The sequence below is a fragment of the Canis lupus genome, chromosome 10 (genome assembly GCF_048164855.1).
Source record: "Canis lupus baileyi chromosome 10, mCanLup2.hap1, whole genome shotgun sequence".
NCBI classification, from domain to species: domain Eukaryota; kingdom Metazoa; phylum Chordata; class Mammalia; order Carnivora; family Canidae; genus Canis; species Canis lupus.
In genome coordinates this window covers 59,874,411-59,897,854 of record NC_132847.1, presented here as the reverse complement: position 1 = coordinate 59,897,854, position 23,444 = coordinate 59,874,411, and the positions used below count along the sequence as shown (strand labels likewise).

Here is a 23,444-nt window from a genome sequence, read left to right as displayed (position 1 = left end):
GAGGCAACCACTCTGATCTTATCAGATACAAGAACATAATTAAATGGGGAATACCAGAGAGAGTCTATCTCACTATTTCATTACGAGGCATCACGATTTAGCCACTTTATCATACAATCTGTACCAACAGGCCGTATATAAATAAACTAGGCACATTTTTTTTCCAGCAAGTTATTTCTCATTAAACCAAGTCAACATTTTCACCTTAATACAGGTCAAGGGAAAACAAACAGGATACTTGGCACTGGGTTTAATGGAGTGCCCTAGTTTTCCCAAGATAGAAATAGCTCTATTGTTTTGTTTCTCTTATTAATAAAATTAGAAAGACTTCATTAAACACGAAAAGAAATAGGACAGTTCATCTCAGAGAGATGGCTGATAGTTAATAATCTTTCAACAGGGAAAAATATTATTATGTAGTATCCTGATAAGAAATACATGATAATTTCAGTGGGAGGTGATTTGCTTTTCCCTTGTACTATCTATAAAAATGGTTCTAGGGATCCCTGGGTGGTGCAGCGGTTTAGCGCCTGCCTTTGGCCCAGGGCGCGATCCTGGAGACCCGGGATCGAATCCCACGTCGGGCTCCCGGTGCATGGAGCCTGCTTCTCCCTCTGCCTATGTCTCTGCCTGTCTCTCTCTCTTTCTCTCTGTGACTATCATAAAAAAAAATGGTTCTGTAAGGACAGAAATACAAATAAGATTTCAAGATCAATAGATTACAGAAAAATTTTAGCAGGACTCAGCCAACTGAGCAAAATGGGACAACAGTAAAAACTGTTTTGTGATTGGTTATACCCTTATCTGTCTGCTTAAAGAACCACTTGTCTCAGCTCTCCCACTTGCTAGCTATGTGGTCTCAGGCAAGTTAAATGAACATAGCTATTTTCATATTCCTATTTTAAATCTGTGAAATGGGAATTCTATCAACCCAAAAGGTGTTTGCTTAAATAAGAATGTATTTGTAAAGCACCTAGCAACTATCCCAGGCAAAAATAAGTGCTGGAAACCGTCTTTAAGGTTATTTTCAGTAGGCAAGTCTTCACCATGGCTTTTCCTGTCTTCTCAGACAAAACACATTTTTTTACTTCATTTGTATTCATAAAGTGCTTTGTGGACTTCTGATTCAGCATGCCCTATTATGATTATTCATTTATATCCACCTTCCTGATTATCTATGAGGTCTTTGAGGACAAGGATTATGTGGCTAATTATTTTTTGTTATCTGACATGAAACAAGGCCCTGATGTAAATAACTGATTGGTGAGTATGGCTGCATTAAATTTTTTGATTGTGGTCATCAAAATAGATCCAAAAGGATACTTAGTGATAATCTTTTTAAAGTGATTCCAGTTTATATCTGTTACTGAATGTAACAACACCTTTCTCTTTCCAAATATTGTCCTAGTTACTAAATCAAATTGGCCTCCCATATAATTGGTTCACATTTCATAAATGTGGTATTCCATAGTAGGTCAAGATTTCTTAAAACAGCTAAGAACTTCCTGAGGATTCACAATTGCCAAGCTCCCAAATAAATACAAGACTAACTGAGAAAAGCTTAAAGTTCCTGAAACCTTTACATCAGATTTTTATTAGTGTTGAGTGGATTCAGTGGTATCCTGCTTCCTATTAATTGTTCTGAGGGAGAAGGTAGACAGAAGTATAGAGAAGGTTGGTAGAGGAATTGATTAGTTTACCTCCCAAGATAATAGGCTTTGAGCCTGTGGGTTTGGTTTGCTAAAACCACTTTACTATACCTGTGCACTTAAGGTTTCCAGAGGGCTTTCTATCCTCGGGAAAGCCATTAGGGGTACTCCGCGGGGATCCTCAGGTTTGGGTTTAGAAGGAGATCCTTGCGTTCCTTTAAAGTTATGGACCACACACATTCCCTGCAGGATGAGGGGAAAAAAGACTGGGGTCAGACTGCAGCCATCAATGCCCGGCCATGTGTGAGGGTGGCAGGCCTTTCCCCTAGAATGTCATTGCTGTAGTGACTTTCTCCCTTTGAGCCAGAGGGTAGGGACCCTGCAAAGACCTTGGGCATGGTCTAGGGTGTTTGCCGGGCACCTGGAAGGGCTGACGAAGTATCTGACTAATTACCACATGGCCAGTGATAATCAATCCACCCCACTGAGGCTGTTTCCTCACCTGTAATAACACCAATCTCACAGATCTGTAGTGATTAAAAGACACAATGAATGTAAACCACCTCATAATAACAGCTAACATTTACTGAGGCCTTTCTGGGTCTGGCATTGTCCTGAGAATTTTACCTTCCTGCATTTACCCACTCAACAGTCTTACAAGGGAGGTACTAACATCGCCTCCAACTTAGATAAGGAGGCAGAGCAAAGTTAGATCACCTGCCCAAGGTCACACAGAAATTTCAACTCCATAGCCCCTTACTCAGACCACTACACTACTCTGCTTCTTTACAAGTACCAAAGGCATAGCCAATAATCAACGTGAGCTAGTCTTCACATTTTGTCCAAGAGGACCATCCTTAAATTACATGACTACTATTTGCTTGAGATTAAATAACTCCGTGGCAATTTTCCTCCGTTGTTTCCACGAAAATACTTTCCCTCTAAATTAGTATTCACTTTTCTTTATTTCCTACTGAGGCCCCCTTCATAGCCGAGTCTGTTTTTACCATTTTCTCTGCTTATTTCGCCCTCATGGAGTTTACCTGTTTCCATGCTCTCTCTTCCCTGGCTCTGTACCTTTGTTTCTCTCTCCAGCATCTTTGAATCTTTCCTGTCACTCTCCAAACTCTGCAGGACATTTATGTAAATATTTTCTACGTGGCTTTCTTCCATCTCACCCTCCAGCTCTGCTTAAACCCCCTCCATTCAACAAATGGGAGAAGTGGGAGGTACAGGAGCTCTGGAGTTGGAAAGACCCAGATCAGATTTATGGCTTATTGGTTGGGTGGCCATTTGGCAAGTTACTTATCTTTAAGACTAACTTTCTTCATCTATAAAATGAGGTTAAGAATATTGTCAGGCTTGTTAGCATGTGAGTTGGTGTATATAAAGAGTAAGGCACATAGTAATTGCTCAACTAAGAGTCTCCTCTCCATTTCATCTTCATAGGAAACACAAAATAAGAATGCCAGTATGCTGCAAGTATGCTCCTATCCTCAGACTCTTCTCTCCCGGTCTCCTCTCCAAGACTCCACTTTGGAAGTTTCCAGTCTTTTCTAAGACATCCATCCACTCCCATTTCCAAACTCAGTGTGCGCTTGTGAGGTGTGTACATGTGCACATGCAGATAACAGTGGGGGACCATGGAGTCTGTCTCCTGCCAGAGCAATTCAGTAGCAGTTCTGGGTCTTACACAAAGACCATTTGTGAGAAACAAATTTTGACATTTGCCATCAACTGGGAAGGCAATAACAGAGCAAACAGTAATTGATAGGTAGGAAACAGGGCTGCAAGTTACTGAGAAAAAACAAGTTTAATATTAAAGCAGGATTCGTCTACAGGGCCTTAGAAAATGCAAAGACCTTCAGAGATTTAATCCCATCAAGACCTCATGGAATAGCTTGGGACAGTTAGCACTGCTCTTTCCAGGACCGAGGGGCAGCAAAATTATTTGGCTTTTGAGCCCAAGCCTGCATTTGTGAACTACTGATCTGTCTTTGAAAACGCTCTTTTCTCTTGAAGCCACCCATACTCATTCCTCTTTTAAAAAGCAGTCATTGGGAAATATCACCTAGGGGATATGTTCGTCTCAGGATCATCTCAGTACTGCTTTTCCTGAAGCTTCACACAGACAATTTGCATTGAAGTCCTCCATCTTTTACTTTAGAAAGAAAGCTTGGATCCATTAAAAATAATTTTGAATTTGAATTAAAATTAAAATTAATTGGGAGATCAGTGTTCTGAATAAATGTGAGCATTTTCTGCATCTCAGCAGGTAAAAATGTCGGAAAACTCTAAGTTGGAGATTGGGAGAGGTGTATGTTGGGAAGGGCAAGGAGGAGGCATAGAACAAGGAAGAATTAGGTCATAGGACAGTAAGTCCATCTCTGTACCATGCCGTCTAAATGCGTGCTTTGGACCAGGGTAGGCAGGATGGGAGGAGGGATATCCAGAGTATGATGGCTTTTGTGTTTCAGGAGAAGCTTGCTGAATATGATTAGGGAATTCATTTCCTGTACAACATATGACTCTCCAAGCCCACTGATTTACTTACTGTAAATCCTCCTGGGTATATTTTAAAATCCCTAAAGAGTATTTAGAAACTGTACCTCTGCGGTATGCCCACAAAATAAAAAAGAAAGAGAAATGAATTATTGCTACATGCTACAATACAGGAATCTTGAAATAATTATGCCAGGTGAAAGATGGCAAAAAATGGATGTAGACTATATGATTCCATTCATGTGAAATCCTAGAAAAGGCAAACTCATATAGTGTGATGGAAAGATCAGAGGTGGCGTGGGAATGAAGAGAAGGAAGAGAGAGGAAGATGTATCTGTAGGTCAAAATTGATCAAACTGTACACTTCATGTGCCATTTATTATATGCCTAGCACACTTCAATAAAACTGTAAAAAGACAAAAACAATAAAAATTAACATCTTCACTTCCAACCCAACTGAGATGAAAAGATTTCCTAGTTGAGCAGGTGGCTAGGCCCCCATCTATTTGAGGAACTAAAATCATCAGAAATGTAAGGATATGGAGAAAACTGTATTAGCCAAAACTCTTCTCCAGAAAGATTACTACATGTGGTTGAGAGCCATCTGGAGTGGCAATAAGACCCCAAGAGCCATGTTTTAGATGGTAATAGAAGCCTTCTAATTTTAGTCTGGGTGTGGCTAGAGGAGGGTTTTCTTACTGCTGAGTGGGATATACAAGTGTGAGGCCTGAGAAGGGCTGTCTGCTTCCACCCATGGTCTTTGTTTCTGTTCTTCTTTCAAGCAACACTTAGCTTCTGCTTTCAATACATTCTGAACAAATATTTAAAGAACATTGCTAAAAAAGAAAAAAACAACATTGCTTTGATGCTATGCTAAATTTCTAGTCTGTCAGGCCTCACTCCTCAGCCCAGCGTTGAAGGAAGTAGAGTAAGCCATCCTCCCCAGGCATTCCTCTTCATGACTCTCAGGAGGAATATACAATCATATTTCTTGGGGAAAAAAAACATACTTTGGAAGTCATTTCTGCAGCAAAAAGATGCATAATACTTGGGGAAAAATTGCAACTTGCAAGGCTGGGGCAGGAGGAACACCGATTTACACTGTGGCCTGGCCAATCTGACCTGCCGTGATCCCAGACAGCCTTTCAGAGGGCACGAGACAGAAAAGGTAGAAAGAGGGAAGCCGACCTACCAGGAACAGGGCTACAGCAGTGCCCAGGATGAAGCCTGCAATCACATCGGAGCAGTGGTTCCGATACTCAGAGACCCGATTGAGGCCTGTCAGGAAGGCTGTGCAGAGGGTCCCCAGGCACAGCACTGGTTTAGCCAGTCGACTGCTCTTTGTCTTGATTGTGCTTGTGATGTACATCTGGAACAGGACAGAGACCACGGAGTGACAGGCAGCCTGTGTGTATGGTGCACACCCATGCATGCACGAACATGCACCAGCACAAGCAAACAGGGTCCAAGCCCAAGGGGCCACTGTGACTAGTTGAACAATTCCACTAGGTCTCGTAGGAAAGAGTTTGGGTAGGAAACGAGTGCAGCAAGAAGAACAAAGAGCCATACACGAATCACGTTGTTCTGTATTCCAGTAGGCCCATCTATAGAAATAGTGATGCAGGGAATGGCCATGTAATAAAGATCAGCTTTAGAGCATGCAGTTTTTATGCAACAAATTAAAAATCACTTGGGGTATTTGGAAACCCATATATAATGTCAGATTCCAAATAAACCTTCTGTGAGAGTTTATGGAAGATAAGGTCAGGTAGGTGAGTGGCTGTACATTTTACTTTTGGTGTTCCTCAGAGTTCTAGTTGATTCTTCACACTTTTAGGCAACAAATACAAAAGCATTGACTGATTAGTTGATTGAAGTAGAACTTCCAAATGAGTGTGTCACACAAACAGGTTTTAGTTGTGCTAGAAACCTGATTCTCACATTCCTTGGAACAGTTGTGATCAGCTCTCTCTATCCATTTACTCTAGTGTGTTTTAAAACATTTAAGCTTCTCTACAGGTCCACGACATCCGAAAGATTGGGAAGACCTGCCTGAGGAAAAGATGATGCAATTTTATGACACCTGAGATGTAGGCTGTTCACTATTGTGGGGAGCTGGGCAAGACTCTTAAAGTTTCAGAGGCTCCGTTATTAAATGGGTGTTTGGTGGTGTCTGAAAGTCAAGTTAGAACACCTTCGGCAATGGTTACAGGAAACCACTAGAGGGCATTACTGATCTAACCCATAATTTCTTTAAAAATTTGAAAAATGAGCTTGCAACTCTGAGAAATAGTAAGTAAGCTAACATTAATAATTGATAGAGTGTTTGTATGTCCTGAGCACAGACAAGTTCAAATAGATGTATTTTACAATTTCACAATGGAAACTTAATTTCCTAACTTCACAATTCACAACAGTGGTGTGAATGCAGGAAGACGGGAGTGTCTATTACATGTAATAGATGTGCTGTGAAAAACTAGGCTTGGATCAGTTACACAAATGAGAGCACATCATGACATCACTCTGACGCTGTACAGGAAATGTTACTTAACATCTATACTCGATATATTTATCTTTAGTATTTTCTGTTGTTTTTTAGGTACACCCTTTATAAATCTTTCCTATAAGATTACAAACTATTAAGGGCATGGGCTTATGGTTAGTATTCTTCACAGTATTAACCAGAACTTAGAAGATCCTTGTTGAATAATTTCTGAAAGCACTTCACACATAATAGGGGCTCAAAGAGTGTTCACACAATTGGAATCTTATATCTAGGTTTATCTGATTGTAGTCTGTCTGTGGGGCATGATTTGAATTGGATTGTACCTGAATCCTTGAATACACGTGCTACAGCAGCATCTATTCTGAGTGAGCAGACTTCTTTTTTTCTCAAAAGAAATTTATATCTCATTTGATGAAACAATAGATTATTATGAGTAACAGATTTATTTTTATAACGGTGTTATACAAATTTCACACGGCAATGAGTTGAGTTTGATAAATATACAGAAAAGGGTTCAAGAGTATGTTGTTTCATATAACTTAGGTTCTAGATAATTTAGAATAAATGGATATTTTGAAAGTTGAAGAATATGCCAAATGCCTGAGAGGATTTCCTTTGTTTAAAAACTATGTGCCAATCTATCGATTGATCAATTCATCCATGTATCTATCATAAGGCAAAGAAGTCTTTCCAAGCTACAATTGACCTGTTTTGTAAGTTGAGGCTTCTATGTTATCTACATGCATATTTCCTTAATGTGGGGGCAGGTAAAATAATTTTTAATCATATATTCATTAAAAAGTAGACCTAAAAGGAATAATTAGGAAAGCTAATTTTGGATAATTGGGGGTTGACAAATTCATCCTACAGATATGATCCTATGAACGTGACACAAAGGAACCATTGTTTTGAAGAGAATATTCAGCAATTTACTTTAAACTGTACTGAATAGACCAGGCCTGTAGTCAGTCACCTTCTTTCCACCCTGAATGTATGCATTTGGGTGATGTCAGGGACACTGTCTCCTCAGAGGCAGACTCTCATAAGAGAGTGCAGATACTCTCACTGGAGCGGGTGGGAACAAGCTCCCCTGGGGGGTGGAGGGAGTCTTGCTCAGAATTTCCAGGAAGAATGGATTTAAAGGGGTCTTTCCTCTGCCTTCTCATTCCTTTCCCTTTCATTAAGAACCACTAGACTAGTCATACTTAGAATATAAGTTCAAGTAAGGAAAAGGTGTATTTTCGACCACTCGTTGCTCTTCCACAGGTAAATGCACTGGATATCCAGCCTTTGAGCAGATCCCTAAACCTCTATGCTCCTCATTCTAAGGAAGCACAGGCCAGAGAAAGGGGAGATGAAGTCATTTCCAAAATGGATACAATTAAAGAGTAGGAAAATAAAAGGGACACCATTGTTTCTTCTTATATCTTAAGATGTGGTACACGCGTTAGTTTTTTTTTCTGTGATGAAAGCAAAAAATGTAAAGAGAACATTTATACTCTAGTGAGCGCAGTTAGAGCCTGTATGATTTGGGGAGGAATGAGAAAAGCGCAGTTAGAGCCTGTATGATTTGGGGAGGAATGAGAAATGAACTTTTGGGTGTTGGGGGTGTTGATCATCCGCCTCTTCTGGCTAAATGAAGAAGAGTGTCGGAATGAGCAGAGGAAAGCTATGTTTTTCTCCTGGGTCTCCTGCACTACTCAGGCAGCCGTTTGCAGGAAGACCCACATTTACAAATTTGTAGGCAGGTGTGAGAAATGTGTGCTCTTCTGGAATCAATGAAAACTTTGGCAAAGAGTGTTGTTGTGGGCGGCGAGAGAATCCCAAATGCGGTGCCAGGAGCCTGGGTCCCAGCTTTAACTGTGAGCTCTCAGCTATTCTTGGAGCCCCAGTTTCTGCATCTGTAAAATGGGAAGATTTGACTAGGAGATTATCAACGTTGCCAGATTAATAGCCTCTGGCAGGTCAGTATATCACCCTGGGATGCTGGGGGTGGGGGCAACAGCGTGATCTGTACAGGAGAAACATGCTGTACCACGTTTCATGCCCCACTCTCAGTGACAGTGATGAAAGAGAGAACGAAGGCGAGGGGGCAGAGAGACTCCCATCTCAGCCAAAAGCTCGTCTTGGGAGTGACAGCAAGACTGGGATACTCACCGTGGCATATAAGGCGGAGTAAATGCTCAGAGCGGCGTGTTTGGAGGGAAAGGATCTCCGAGCCTTTTCTATCACTTCCATGTCCCCAGTACAAATGTTCCCATTGTTTATGAACTGGTGGTGTGCCCGGCAGTCTGTACTGGTGTAGTTCGGCTTGCACACCGTCAGGAAGTATGGCGTGAGGTGCCCTGTGACCACTTGTCCGGCGTTTACAAAAATGTCAGTAGCAAAAAGTCCGAAGGCAAATACCCCTACAAGGAGATTTGAAATGATTAGGAATGGTGACGTGTGTACAGTTTTGTCCCTGAGAGAAAACACAGTGGTCGGAGTCTGCAACAACCTGTCAAAAAGGACCTCACCAAACTGTCCCCTCACTTTTCTCTTTGCAGGGAGTGGTGCCTGCTTCCCAACTCATTGTTTCTTCCAAACTTAAGTGGACATTCTGCTGTTAGCACTGTATTGTTTTATATAAGTAAGTCAGAAACAGCATATTCTAATGGAAAGAACTAGAATTCTGGATTTATACAGATTTGTGCTCCATCCAGCCCTAGAGTTATATTCACTCAGAGTCTCAGTTATTTGCCTTCTCTGAACCTTGGGACCCTCAGTCACAAAATGGTTGTGGGGTGGGGGGGGGGGGCGGAATGATACCTCACAGGGAAGTTGGAAAGATGACATAGGATAGGTACAAAATAGCCATATTTTGTGTCTGGCTTCAATCGCTACTCAACATCAGTTAGTTTCCATCTTTTCCAATAGAAAATATATTCTCTCCAGGGTCCTGTTTGGAAATGCAAATACTCCAAGGGGATCTATATCTATAGTATCATGGCAGCTGAGAGGGAATGAGGTTGTTAGGGTTTTCTCTCCCTAAATGAGAGAAAAAAGGTCATTCCAGAAACCTTGATTGAATTGGATGTTTCACTTGACGTTGGGCAGGGAAAATGAGAAGAAAGGACGAGTGTTACACGTTGCTACTGCTGATGTAATGTTTCCACAAACTGAGCTGCTTAAAACAACACAGTGTATCCTCTTCTAGTGCTAGTGGTCTGACATCCAAAATAGGTTTCACTGGGGTAAAATCAAAGTGTTGGCAGGGCTGTGTTCCTTCTGGAAGCTTGCGGCTAGAATTCAATCTTTGTCTTTTCTAGCTCCTAAGCTGCCTTCATTCCTTGTCTCGTGACCCCCCTTCCAGCAATCACATCATTACGACCTCTGCTTCTAATGACACTTCCTTCTTTGACTCAGAGTCTCCTGCTTCCCTCTTATAGGGACCTTGTGATTACATTGGGTCCACCTGACTAACTCAGGATCCTCTCATCTCATGAGCCTGAATTTAATCACACCTGTCAACTCCTTTTTGTCATATAAGGTAACAAATCCACAGTTTCCAGGGATCAGGATACAGACATTTTGGGAGAGGAGGGCGTTATTCTTCCTGCCACACTGACTTTGCTGTTTGGCTGAGAATCCTGTGGGTAGGCTTTGTTTCTTGGATTTTATCTGTCCTCTGGCAAATTCCACAGGATTAGTCTCAATACGATTGCACATGGTAAAGCAGAGTTCCTTATAGGAAGCGTCGCTGTGACCGCTTCCAGAGCCCATCCACTACAGCTGTAGATTATCCGTGGACTATTGTCTGTTAAATATATGAAGAAGGGCTGCAGAGCCGAGGTACATACAAGTTGTTTGAAGGGATAAAGACTTCCGAAACGCAGCTCAATTATGGGAGCGGTTGGCAAGTGTGAGAGGCAGTGTTAACCCTTCTAAATGTCAAGGATCTGCTATAGTTTCAATTAAATTTCTACCCAACTTTGCCTCCCATATTCAATGTCCTCGATCTGCAAATTGTGCTGATATCAGCACCCAAAAGTTAATCCATTATAGCAGAAGTGAAGACAAGTTTGGCTGGAACCTTCATCCGGTTTTCATTTTGATCTGTATTGATTGCTGTAATTTTCTTTTTTGTGGCTTTGCCAGGATGTGCTTTATCACAATGAGAACTGGCTCTTTTAATAGCTTCAGCCGGCTCACTCTCAGAGGGTCTGACCTCTGAGAGTAGGCAATCATTGATCATTCGTGGCAATTTTCACCCCCAGGTTCTGGAAGTCTGAATGGGTAGAAATGTTTTTACACCTTCCAGCAAGATTCTTAAAGACCAGGTCTCTGGCTTTTTCAAGTGGCAATAAGTCTGGGCATACTTTTCCAGGAAACTAGGGTAATTTATGATTTGAAAAAGGAAAGGTGACAGCACTTTCCTCTGGCATTTTATTTGTCAGAAGTGCTTCCAATTAGGACGGGCTTGTTCATTCAGAGATGGGATTTCTAGGCTCCTTGGATCCGTGTCTGAAGTGTCAGCACTGTGGTCATGGTGATTCTGCGATGGGCAGCTCTCCCCTTTAGTGTTCTGTGATATTTTTGCAGAAAGTTTCTTTCCCTTCTTCTTCTCTGCCTCCTTAGGATTGTCTCTGCTTCTCCTGATGGCTTAACAAGCACCTGCTTTCCAATCACTTCAAACTGGTGCATTTGATCTATCTTCAGAAGGGCATTGTGGCAGCACGGGGAATCCACCTGCCTGACACGGGCCATGCCAACAAACGGCTGTAGAACCTGCAGCAGCGATTCACAGATAATGTCAGCTCACACAGGGCCTTTGTAATACACTCCCGCCACTGCTCCTAACCCTGAGCTCCTTGTGTGTATTTTACAAGCCTCAGAAGCTAACAATAGCTACTTTTGTCCTTTAGGCTTGGGTGGAACACCATTTATGGTCTTCTGTATTGCAACGTGTGATTGAAGGAGAGGTTTTTAAAATGTCTATAGAACCTACGTTGGTGTCAAAAATTCTTTAAGTGAGGTCATAGTTTTGGAATTTTAACAGATACATTTTTCATTCCTATAACCTTCCGTAGTGGGTTCTATTTATCTTTATGAATCTGCTCCCAAAAACATTCCTTGCTTCAGCGGAGCTGATCACATTTATGAATGGATTTACAGCCAACACAATAGTCTACAGTGCTTTTGGTTTGCCAGAGCTATGTGCCTGAGATACTTGTCAATATTGTTGCTTTGTATGGGAATCCAAAAAGGGTTGGATGGGAAGACTTTGAACCATGGTCTGGAGGATGAGACCACTGAGTTTAAAAAATCAACCTTAAAGCAGGGGAGGATGTGGTTGGGGATGACACACGAGGAAGAGATAGAACTCTGGTTGAGGGAGTGAAGAGGCACTCCCATACTCCACCTCATGCTGGTTGTCAAACCCAGGGGCAGGGCAATAGAAAGCTCCAGAGCGATTTTTGGAAATCTAATTGAAATATGTCCATCTCTCTCAGCGTAGAGCTCAGGAACCCTGGAAACCTTTTAGAGAAGCTTCGCATCCAGCACGGAATCGGAATAGGGTACCCATATTAGCAATGGCAGAGGGAGGGTCAAATTGGTTGAGCCCGAGCACCACCTCTAGACTCACAATTCTGGCAGGTTTGGGGTAAGTGGTTGTAAATTCCTCCATCCCTAAAGGATGACAGGCATTAGAATGGAGGGGACAGGAGGCCTAGAAAGGCTTGGAATTAGGACTAAGAGATTGATGATGATGTCTGTGGTCCTTGTCAGGATGACAGATCAGCTACAGAAACCTGAACATGCATCTTTGTGGCCTAAATATGATACCTGTCAGGCAAGCCAAAGGATGAAGAAAGAGGAAGACAAAGGTATTAAAAAGTCCTCCCCCCCCCTCAGGATTTTATCTATGTTCATATGATCTCAATATCTTGGGAAAAGTTAGGATCTTTGATCACTAGCAATTTAGGACATGGAGGTAAAACTCCAGGACCTGGTCCCTGATATGGAATCGGTGCAGGGTTCTACCCCTTTACTCAATCATGAGCATAGCAGAAGCAGTGATAGAACCAGGAAATGTGCATAAGGAGAACTCCCAAAGCTAGAGATAATTGGCATGCTAGAAAAAGAAAATAGGACTCATACCAGGATACCTTTAGGCCTTCCAAACAAAGAACTGGTCAAAGTACATAGCCAGACTGCCTGGTGCCAAGGAGGATGCTACTGTTTTGCACATAGGTGATCTTCATTGGGCAGCCTAGCCCCAGATTGTAGGCTGGTAATGGAGTGGGAAGGGATTGGAGGGGTGAGGGAAGGACTAAATTCCCTTTTGCCACAAAGATCCTGTAACTTTAGGTGGAACCTCTAAACTGAAGGCCAACTATTCTATATTAAATTATAAATGTGTAATTTCCAGTTTAAGATGGCACCTTGCTGATTGCCTCTGGTAAAGCATCTCTCAATTGTCTACTAAAGTATACATGATGCCTGTGTAAAAAAGATGGAAACTCCTAATGCCAATCCAAAGGGAGAATCAGGAAAGGGTTTCCACTATCAGTGACATGGAGTGGGTTTTCTCTCTCTCTCCCTCTCTCTCTCTCTCTCTCACGCACACTTTTACTTCATGAAAAATTCAAGCGTCTCCTTAGAAGAGAGAGATCAGGGGAGAAAACCTAGGAAGAGATTTCCTTTCCCTCCTACCATCTGGCCCCTGACTCAGAGATTCAGAATTGAGATTGCTCAGAAAATAGGGCTGTGGTCACTCTACTGGATGAGTTCTGCTCTTTGAATTTGCTTGAAACTGTTTCTTCTCCTTCTTCATTCTTCTAAATGTATTCAGAGACACACTCCTGGGCAACAGATAGGTGGGAAATGGCAGAGGCATAGCAGCGGCCTCTTCTGGGAACAGACCCATATGCTCTAGAGAGCAGTGTGTGCTGGGCACTGTAGTTTTGTGTGCTTTTCATCTTTACAGCAGTGGGGTACAAGGGGATGCCAATTCACTGGAGCTAAAGAGCTCCACCAGAAAGCCTGCTAACTGAGGACTGGACTTGTGCTGGGCATGCCAACCTGCTCTCAAGCTGTAGCTCTGAAGCCAAGAGCAAGCCACATTTCTGTCTGTTGATGAATTCTATGTATAGTGGATAGGAAGAAGGAAACAATCACATACCGCATAGGGTCTTGGAAAAAATAATCCTATTTTAGATTGGTATGATACTATTTTACTTTTTCAAACCTTGTGTTCCAGTAGGAATTTTACATTTGTGTGATTATTTAGTGATGTCCATCTCTCTCATTAGAACTATAGAATATACAAGTTCTCTAAGAGCATGGAACACATCTAATTTAACATTGCATGTGAGATACCATATGATCAAACTTGGCGCATAGTAAACATTTAGTACATATTTGTGAATCAATTAATGAACTTCTAAGGAAACTTCAGAGTAATAATAGGAGAAGAGGATAAAAAAGCATAGGAACTGGGATCCCTGGGTGGCGCAGCGGTTTAGCGCCTGCCTTTGGCCCAGGGCGCGATCCTGGAGACCTGTGATAGAATCCCACGTCAGGCTCGCGGTGCATGGAGCCTGCTTCTCCCTCTGCCTATGTCTCTGCCTCTCTCTCTCTCTCTCTGACTATCATAAATAAATAAAAATAAAAAAAAACAGCATAGGAACTTGTCCAAATTTTCTAGCTCATGTTGGTGTCTCACATCCCCGATTCTATTAAACATAGGATTGACATAAAACCATTTAGGATGTAAATTGTAGGGACCACGTCTCTTTTTTTATAAACTTCACAAAATCCAGCATAGTGCTAGGCACTTAGAGAATAAAGAAGATAACTGAAAACTGGGGTCTTATAAGTGTCTCATAGATCAGGAAACTTGTAAATCTTCATTTGAAAATTAAAGAATTCTCCATTTTCAATGCAGCAAGAATGAAAAAACGATCTTCAACTGGAATATAGAGATTCCCATTATACACACAGGAAAGACGTCCTACCAAGGAAATCTGTGAAATACAAGGAATCTGGAAATCACGATCAGCTTGGGTACAGTTTTATATTTAGACATCTTTGAGACAAACGTCCCCATTTCTGACCCTGAGAACTTGCAATAGTTGTCAGTTTAAATATTAACACAGAGGCACATGAAAATCATGACCCCTACCTATTTTCATGTGGAAAAACTAACATATAGAACTTTCAAAAAGAAAAGGATATCGAAAAGGACATAAAAATGAGTTATCTGGGTTAGGTTGGTAACTGTACTCTCTGAAGAGGGGAGGAAATCCCACTCCTCCCTCAACACATGTTCTCAGCTTCTTATCAAACATTTCTAAAAGAGGGCTGCTCTCTTGTCTATGTTTGGTGAAACAATGCAGTGAAAGAGAGGACTGAAGAACTATTGTGCTGTGTGACATTGAGAATGCTTTGAACATTTTCTTGTGTTCAAAATTTAACCAGCTTTGTGAATCTTTTGTCATAGCTTTCCTACTATGATGTTCAAAAAACAAGGAACATATCAGTTCTTAGCCTTTGTTTTAGTGGAAAAGGATAGGAAAATCCTATCCTACACAAACGAGTACAAGATTGGCATGGGTTCATCAGTGCCATTTTTGATAGTGGAAGGGTAACACCTAAGGAACTCTTATGTTCAGTTTCCTCAACGTACATTCTGGCTCGATCACCAACTCTTAATTTTAAATCTCATCCTTCATCAAATCCCCATTGTAAATGAAATACAAGATACAAAGAATTGCACGGAGTTCCTTTTTGCTTTTACTTTTGCCATATCTAGATCCTTAGTGGAAAATCTCAGTGGAGAAAGTCACCTAGCTGGCGTTCTCAATTCCGTGAACTCCATTCTTTCAGGAAACAACCATTTCTTTAGGCAAAGGAAGATGATGCAATGTCTTCTTTTTCACATGCTTTATTCAAACTGAAAGTTTCCTAATGAGGAGACTTATCTGTGGTTACCATGTTCATTCCATTTCCTTGCAAGGATGTGCTGCACAAATGAGATGTTTGAATAAGAGTGCCATGGATACTAGGGAATAATAATAATAAAAATAACAGCAACAATAGCTAATATGCTACGTTTAGTATGTACCAGATACTGGCCTACATGCTTTATTTTTATTTTTTATTTTTTTTACTTTTTTTTTTTTTCAATTTATCTATGATAGTCATACAGAGAGAGAGAGGCAGAGACACAGGCAGAGGGAGAAGCAGGCTCCATGCACCGGGAGCCCGATGTGGGATTCGATCCCGGGTCTCCAGGATCGCGCCCTGGGCCAAAGGCAGGCGCCAAACCGCTGCGCCACCCAGGGATCCCGGCCTACATGCTTTAGAATGTAGTTCACTCAGTCCCCACCACAACTCTATGAGGTAGACAACTGTTAGTATGCCCACATTTCACAGATGAGGAAACTGAGGCATAGAGAGGCAATTAACTCAATCAAGAAGAGCTGGGATTAGAAACTAAATAGTATGGCTCTAAATCCATATATATATATATATTTTTAAAGATTTTATTTATTCATGAGAGACACAGAGAGAGAGAGAGGCAGAGATATAGGCAGAGGGAGAAGCAGGCTCCACGCAGGGAGCCCGACATGGGACTCGATCCTGGGTCTCCAGGATCATGCCCTGGGCCGAAGGCGGTGCTAAACCACCGAGCCACCCGGGCTGCCCAATCCATATATTTTTTTTAAAGATTAAATTTATTTATTTGAGAGAGAGAGAGAGCATGAGCAGGGGGAAGGGTAAAGGGAGAGGAAGAGAGAGAGAATCTCAAGCATGAGAATCAAGAGAGAGAATCTCAATCTCCATGCTCAGCATGGAGTCAGAAGTGGGCTCTATCTCACGACCCTGAGATCTCTACCTGAGCAGAAACCAGGGGTTGGATGCTTAACCAACTGAGCCACCCAGGTACCCCTAAATCCATACCCTTAATCATAATCTTCTAAGCTTATATTTTCTTTTTTTTTTACATTTTTATTTATTTATGATAGTCACACAGAGCGAGAGAGAGAGGCAGAGACACAGGCAGAGGGAGAAGCAGGCTCCATGCACTGGGAGCCTGACGTGGGATTCGATCCCGGATCTCCAGGATCGCGCCCTGGGCCAAAGGCAGGCACCAAACCGCTGCACCACCCAGGGATCCCTAAGCTTATATTTTCTACTTAAAATATGAGTAGGCATAAGGCCATGATAAAAAGCACTTTAGTTCTATTTGCTTGGTCACACACACACACACACCTACACACACACACAGGCATTGAGAAGAGACAAGGATTTAGAACATGGCCCCAATGGAATGTATTGTATTTGTTACAACAGAGCAAGGGTTCCTCAATATTTTAGGCAATAGTTTTCCAACAAGAATATGATAGAATACTTGAGATATGTTATCATTGAATGAGGTGCTTTCTTCACCACTTTGGCAATGGATCTGACTTCTTTTCTAGTATAATACAACACAATCAGTGCACACTGATCTACATATCTCAAATATTATTTTATGCTTCAAAAAGAAGTTTCTCATACAATTGAATATATCAGTTCCTTGGACAGTTAATTTCAGGTGTTCACAAAATAAGATCTTGTGGTCTCTGTTTCCTACAGATGCCATGAAAACACCAAATGCTGATAGCAGTCTACTTGTCTTGATAGTATGACTTTAATCCTAAGAATAATTTTATTTAAATAAATGAATCTGAGCCTCAGATACTTTATATCACAGGGTTATTATGCAAATCACAGAAATAGTTGTAAGAACATTTTATAAATTGTGAGCTTGATACAGATATTAGTTACTATTATTTTTATAACTAAGGGAAATAAATGTTCTCAGTACAGGTGTTTTAAATAAATTGATTATACAATTATTTTTATTTTTTAAAAAGATTTTATTTATTTATTCATGATAGACACAGAGACAGAGAGAGAGAGGCAGAGACACAGGCAGAGGGAGAAGCAGGCTCCATGCAGGGAGCCCGACATGAGACTCGATCCTGGGACTCCAGGATCATGCCCTGGGCCAAAGGCAGGTGCTAAACCACTGAGCCACCCAGGGATCCCTATACAATTATTTTTAAAACACAGGAAGGAAACAAGAACTTTATAATTCTGACAACTTCAATCAAATATTCGATTCTGTGATGTGTTATTCATTCTTTGTATTAATAAAGCAGCTATTACACTATGATGAGCTGGTGGTTTTAAAAAAAATACCCTATAGTTGTCATTATAACTACTCATCAATAAGTGAACATAACAGATAATTACTTAATAAAGATGATGGGTAATCAACTAGAAAACCCCCCAAATATTTTTATAAATGAAAGAACACACATATTTCTACTTTGCCAAAACACAAATTACATAATTTTCTGTATGGTTTCATCTCAACAGGAGTGTCTACTTTAGTCCTCCTTTCTGAGGACACAATTTCTCAGTGTTTTTCTCTCAAGTTTCTGATTCCCTGCTTATTTTTGCTACCTTTTTTTTTTTGTATATTTGTTTATTGGAGTTAGATGTGCCAACATATAGCATAACACCCAGTGATCATCCCATCAAGTGCCCCCCTCAGTTTGCTAGCCTTTAAATATATGCTCCCCAGTTGCCCTAGGCAGTGTGTGGATCCAAATGCTGGTTGAGAGAGACAAAGATCCTAAAAGTTTGCCAGAGGCAGTGGAATTTTTTCTTTTTAATTAATTAATTAATTAATTAATTAATTTAGACTGTGCATGTGTGTGGGGAGGGGCAGAAGGAGAGGGAGAGGGAATCTCAAGGGGACTCCATGCTGAGCACAGAACCTGACACCAGGCTCACTCTCACAACCCCAAGATCATAATCTGAGCCAAGACAAGAGTCAGATGCTTACCTCACTGAGCTACACAAGTGCCCCAAGGCAGTGGAATTTTACAATAAAATGGAGAATGTGGATGCAAATGATTCTAGGAAGTATGCCCCAGATGCAAACTAAATGTGGAGAGGGAAGATTTTAGATTCCCTACCTATCAAAGAATGTAACAATGGGCATATCAAATTCTGGAGGGCTTCCAAATAACAGCCCTGGAGTTCCACCCTTTTTTTTTTAATTTTTTTTTATTACTTATTTATGATAGTCACACAGAGAGAGAGAGAGGCAGAGACACAGGCAGAGGGAGAAGCAGGCTCCATGCACCAGGAGCCCAACGTGGGATTCGATCCTGGATCTCCAGGATCACGCCCTGGGCCAAAGGCAGGCGCCAAACCACTGTGCCACCCAGGGATCCCAGTTCCACCCTTTTTGATCATGTTCCTAAGTTTCTTTTTTTTTTTAAGATTTTATTTATTTATGAGAGAGAGAGAGAGACAGAGAGAGAGAGAGGCAGGACACAGGCAGAGGTAGAAGAGGCTCCATGCGGGGAGCCTGACGAGGGACAGAGACCAGGGATGCTCCTGAACATCCTACAATATACAGAACAGTCCCCTACCCCTATGCAGAAAAGAATGATTTGGCCCAACATGTCAGTAATGCTGTTGAGAAACTCTGCTTTACAGCAAAGTTCCCTGAAGTGTCATGAATTTGCATTGGCTCTTCAGCAAAGTGTTGAGAAAGTGGCATTCTATTTGTTCCTTTTATTAAAGTCAGTCTTTATTTGTTGATTTTTTTTTAAAGTCAGCCTTTAAACACAGGTGCTGAGAAGGCCCTCAAGGAAGGATCACTAGTCTCAAATGACTATTAACTTTCCTCTTGATAATGAGAGTAACCTATAGAGTTCTGGACCAGGAGTTTTGCTCTGGTCTGGAATGTTCTCATTCATGGAGGATGACACTCAAAGGAGAGCAGATTTGTTCTGTGCACTGAGCATAGCAACCACAGGCAGCCTCATTACAACTTCTGGAGACCTGAGCAGAGTTCTGGTGGTGCCTTTTACTTATTCAGGGCTCCCAGCCCCAACATCCCTCCCTCTTTTCCCTGCATCTTTGTTCCCTAGAAGGAAGTACCAAACCATGTCAGTCTCAGAGTCTGGTGGCTTGGTTGCTCATGGAGCTCAGAAACTTAGGTTCCATTTTTCCCTTAAGAGCCATCCTGGCTTTCTCCTCCTGATCTATATCCTGGAGCTTCAACTCTGGTTTCTATTGGCGAGTTCCAGAAATATCTCCATCTGCTTATAGGCCCATGCCCTGCCTTGTTTTTGGCATTTTCTGTCAAGGTAGCCTCTTGACTCAGGACTAAAGGTGAGTGCCTGGGTACTGCAAGCTTCTTTAAAAAAAAAAAAATGGAACCTTAACTTCCTCAGTTGGCACAATGGGTACCCCGTTTCCTAGGATGGTCGCTGTCCTGCTATGAAGTCACTGCCAACTCTAGATAATTCTCTTGATATGATAGCCTCTCCCTCCCCACTTAAAATTGCATGTCTGCCCCTACAAGCTCCCCATTTCCTTTTTCTACATTATTTATCCTCATAGCACTTATCTTCTAATGAACACTATAATTTACGTATTTATTTTGTTTAATGCTCGGCTTCCCCTACTGGAATATAAACTCAGTAAGGGCAAATAAATCTCTATTTGGTTCACTAATATGTCCTCAACAACTTAATCAGTGCTTACCATATGGTAGATGCCCAATAAATTTTTTGTTGAAGGTTGCATGAATGTGATCAGTCCTCCAGTTTATAATTTAATTATAAACACTGAATGTACATAGAAATGGACTTACTGAATCCAATTAAGTCTCTTTTTAGATAAAGTACATTTAAGTGACTTTCAAAATTGAGAAGGATTTTCTAGTTCTCAAAAAGGCTGACATTAAGCTTGTCTCAGGGTATCAATTCTTATGACCATAAAACACTGTGACCTTTGAAGCTGCATTTAAAATATTCATGCTCCATTTAGATCATACTTAATTTATGGCAATTAATTAGTGTTACATGAATTAACTGTTTACCATGGTACTTTCTATTCTGTCCAGTGCTACCTAATCCTCAGACCCGACCTAAATGGCATAAGACTTGCTTGGTATTTAATTAAATTTTTATTAGAAGTAATAATGGAGCAACTATGTGATCCCAAATGGGAAGCCCATAATAAATAGCTTCTGGGTGACAGGCTATTTTAGTTGCTAATAGACAGTCTAATCTTGACATATTTGGATGAGGTTTTTTTTTCTTTTTTCTTTCCTTTAACCCAAAAGAAATTAGTTATTCAGGAAGGGAAAGTTAATTTAGTTTTCTTTCCATATGACAAACAACCCCAAAGCCCTCATCAAATTCTAATTTTTTATTCATTACTATTCAGTATTAAGTCAAAAAGTTACTATTTAATAATTGATATTTACAAGGATATGTCTACTCAATGTATTAGTAAATATAAAGGATTTAACTAAACTTATCTTCATGAATTTTTTGGAAAATGTAACTTCCTTATTTGGTCTTTACTGCTGAAAAAAGAATGTAGGGATTTATCTCTTGAGAACTTAATTAAATCTGGGTGTTGTTGTTCAATTTAGTGTAACACCAAAATAGATGGTATAAGAAGGGAAAGGAATGGAGAGGAAAATGATTAGGAGAGGGAGAAGTCCAAATATGTGTTCTAATTTGACTGCATTTGTTTTTATAAAATGTTGGTGAAATTTGTTAGTCCAGTCAATTCTTTTCCTCCCTTCCCACATCATGTAAACACAACTTAAGAAATTAAATCACAGTTTAGAAATGGGTGGAACCTACATCTGGGAGGCCGGGCATCTTTCTTATATTGACCACTTTGGAAAAACCAATTTATTGTTGGATCTGTCAATCAGAGCAATCCCATCCTCTCTGTCAAGATTCATGCAGTTAGTATTTGTCTACAGGAGGAGATGGCTTCATTTGAATGTTTTCCCTCTGACTTCACGATTCTTGCTGTTTTCTCACTGAAAATTTAATTTGGATCTGTGGGGTGGGATGAGGGGATACTGTTCAAGTCCATGCCACCCAGACTAGAGAAGTCTGAGAGCCAATGTACCCCTCTCAGCTCTGCTTTGTACACTGAAGACCACGTGAAAGGACTTGGCTATCTTCTGGATAGCCTGTATTTTGCCCCTATTTTTCCTCCCCCTTGCTCCTTTAAAAAAATGGTTAGTTCTTCTTCTGATTTTAAAATTATACATACTCATGATAAAAATTGGAAATTATAGAATAGAAATCAAATGATAAAAATTATTCAACTGTTCTCCTACAATTCAGAAGTGACAAAAGTTAACTGTGAGTGTATACCTTCAATCTTTTCTTTCACTGGGATAAATACACACACACACACACACACACCCCTCTGATGTTGTATCTTTCTTATTTTGAAATAATTATAGATTCATAATGACTTGACTTTTTCATATAACATTATACCATGAATATTTCCCCTTTCATTAAAAATTCTTAAAAATAACATTTTCTGAGGTTGCAACTAAGAGTGTTAGCATTATATTGAAAAAAATTGTGTCATTAGATATTTCTAAGTGTGTTATAAAAAATAATTTTAGTCCAAAAAATTAATCTACATCAATGATCATCTCCTTAGGATAAATTATTTGAAGTGGCATTTTGGGTTAAAAAGGATAGCTATTTTTTCCCCAAAGATTTTATTTATTCATGAGAGACACAGAGATAGGCAGAGACATAGGCAGAGGGAGAAGCAGGCTCCCTGCCCAATGTGGGACTCGATCACAGAACCCCAGAATCATAACATCAGCCAAAGGCAGATGCTCAACCACTGAGTCACCCAGGCACCCTAAAGGATAGCTATTTTTAAGCTACTGAAATACATCATCAAACTGCTATGCAGAAAGAGTATATGGATATAGTTCTTCCAGAAATGTGTTCGAATCTCAAGTTTTTCCTCACACTTGACAGCAAAAAGCGTTACTTTACTTAAAAATATTTTGCTAATTCACTGGTCATTTTGTAATGAGAAGCTGATCATATTTGTCAGGAAATACTATTTGTAATGGATTCTAGAATAATTACATAAACTGCAAGAGAAAGTCATGCAATTTCAACTTAATTAAAATAGCTAAAACAGCTGTCATTTTCTGATTTTTTTGGTGGCTACTAGTTTAGACAAAAGGACTGTTAAGCTCTTTAGAATAACATATCTAATACATTTGATTACTGCCTTGCTCTACTTCATATTTTCAAAGGAAACCTCCCCATTTAAAGGATCTTTAAGTAGTATGCTTGTTCCTCTTAAAAAACCACATTAATCCAGATACTCAAAGTAAGTTGCCCTTCTTAAGATACATGGACCCCTCCCCCCACCTCCAACTCTCCTATATGAAGCTAGGGCAGAATTCTCTGACTTTCTCTTAGAAATTGCCTAACATATGTACTTTAATTTCCTAGAACTAAGCTGAAGAGTGGTAATAAAGTTAATTAAACAGGAGGAAAATGAATAATTTAAGAACCAGCATTTATGGAAGCAATTTTAGGCAAATCTGTGATTTAACAAAGTCAATCTTTGTTCTTTACTTATCAAAAAAAATGTTGAAAACCTACTATGTGCCAGACATTTTGCAATATGCTGTTGATAAATAGTGAAAAGATACAGTCTTTGTTCCCTAAAGAATCACAAAGTAAAGGGAATAACAGATTTAGATAACTACATGGATATGGTAGGTGCCTATAAACACACTCAATGGGGGCCTGGGAGAGGAGGTAGCTAGCTGTCTGGGGTGGTAAAAAAGGTAACGTGTAAGCAGTGTTCTGGAGGATGAGTAGGATTGTCAGCTTTAAGGGTGAGAGGATGGCAATGGGGTGCCC

The 23,444-nt window shown here is 40.5% G+C and overlaps 1 protein-coding gene across 17 annotated transcripts in view; it reads right to left on the bottom strand.

Moving 5' to 3' along the window:
* PLPPR1 (phospholipid phosphatase related 1) overlaps positions 1–23,444 on the bottom strand; it is a 540,361-nt gene that overhangs the window by 4,759 nt on the left and 512,158 nt on the right. For all 17 annotated transcript variants that reach the window (XM_072842133.1, XM_072842126.1, XM_072842135.1 and 14 more), the window contains 3 exons: positions 8,815–9,065; positions 5,344–5,520; positions 1,761–1,892 (listed from right to left, as the gene is read on the bottom strand). In XM_072842133.1, coding sequence (XP_072698234.1) covers positions 1,761–1,892; positions 5,344–5,520; positions 8,815–9,065 — 560 coding nt within the window. The remainder of the gene's footprint in view (positions 1–1,760; positions 1,893–5,343; positions 5,521–8,814; positions 9,066–23,444) is intronic.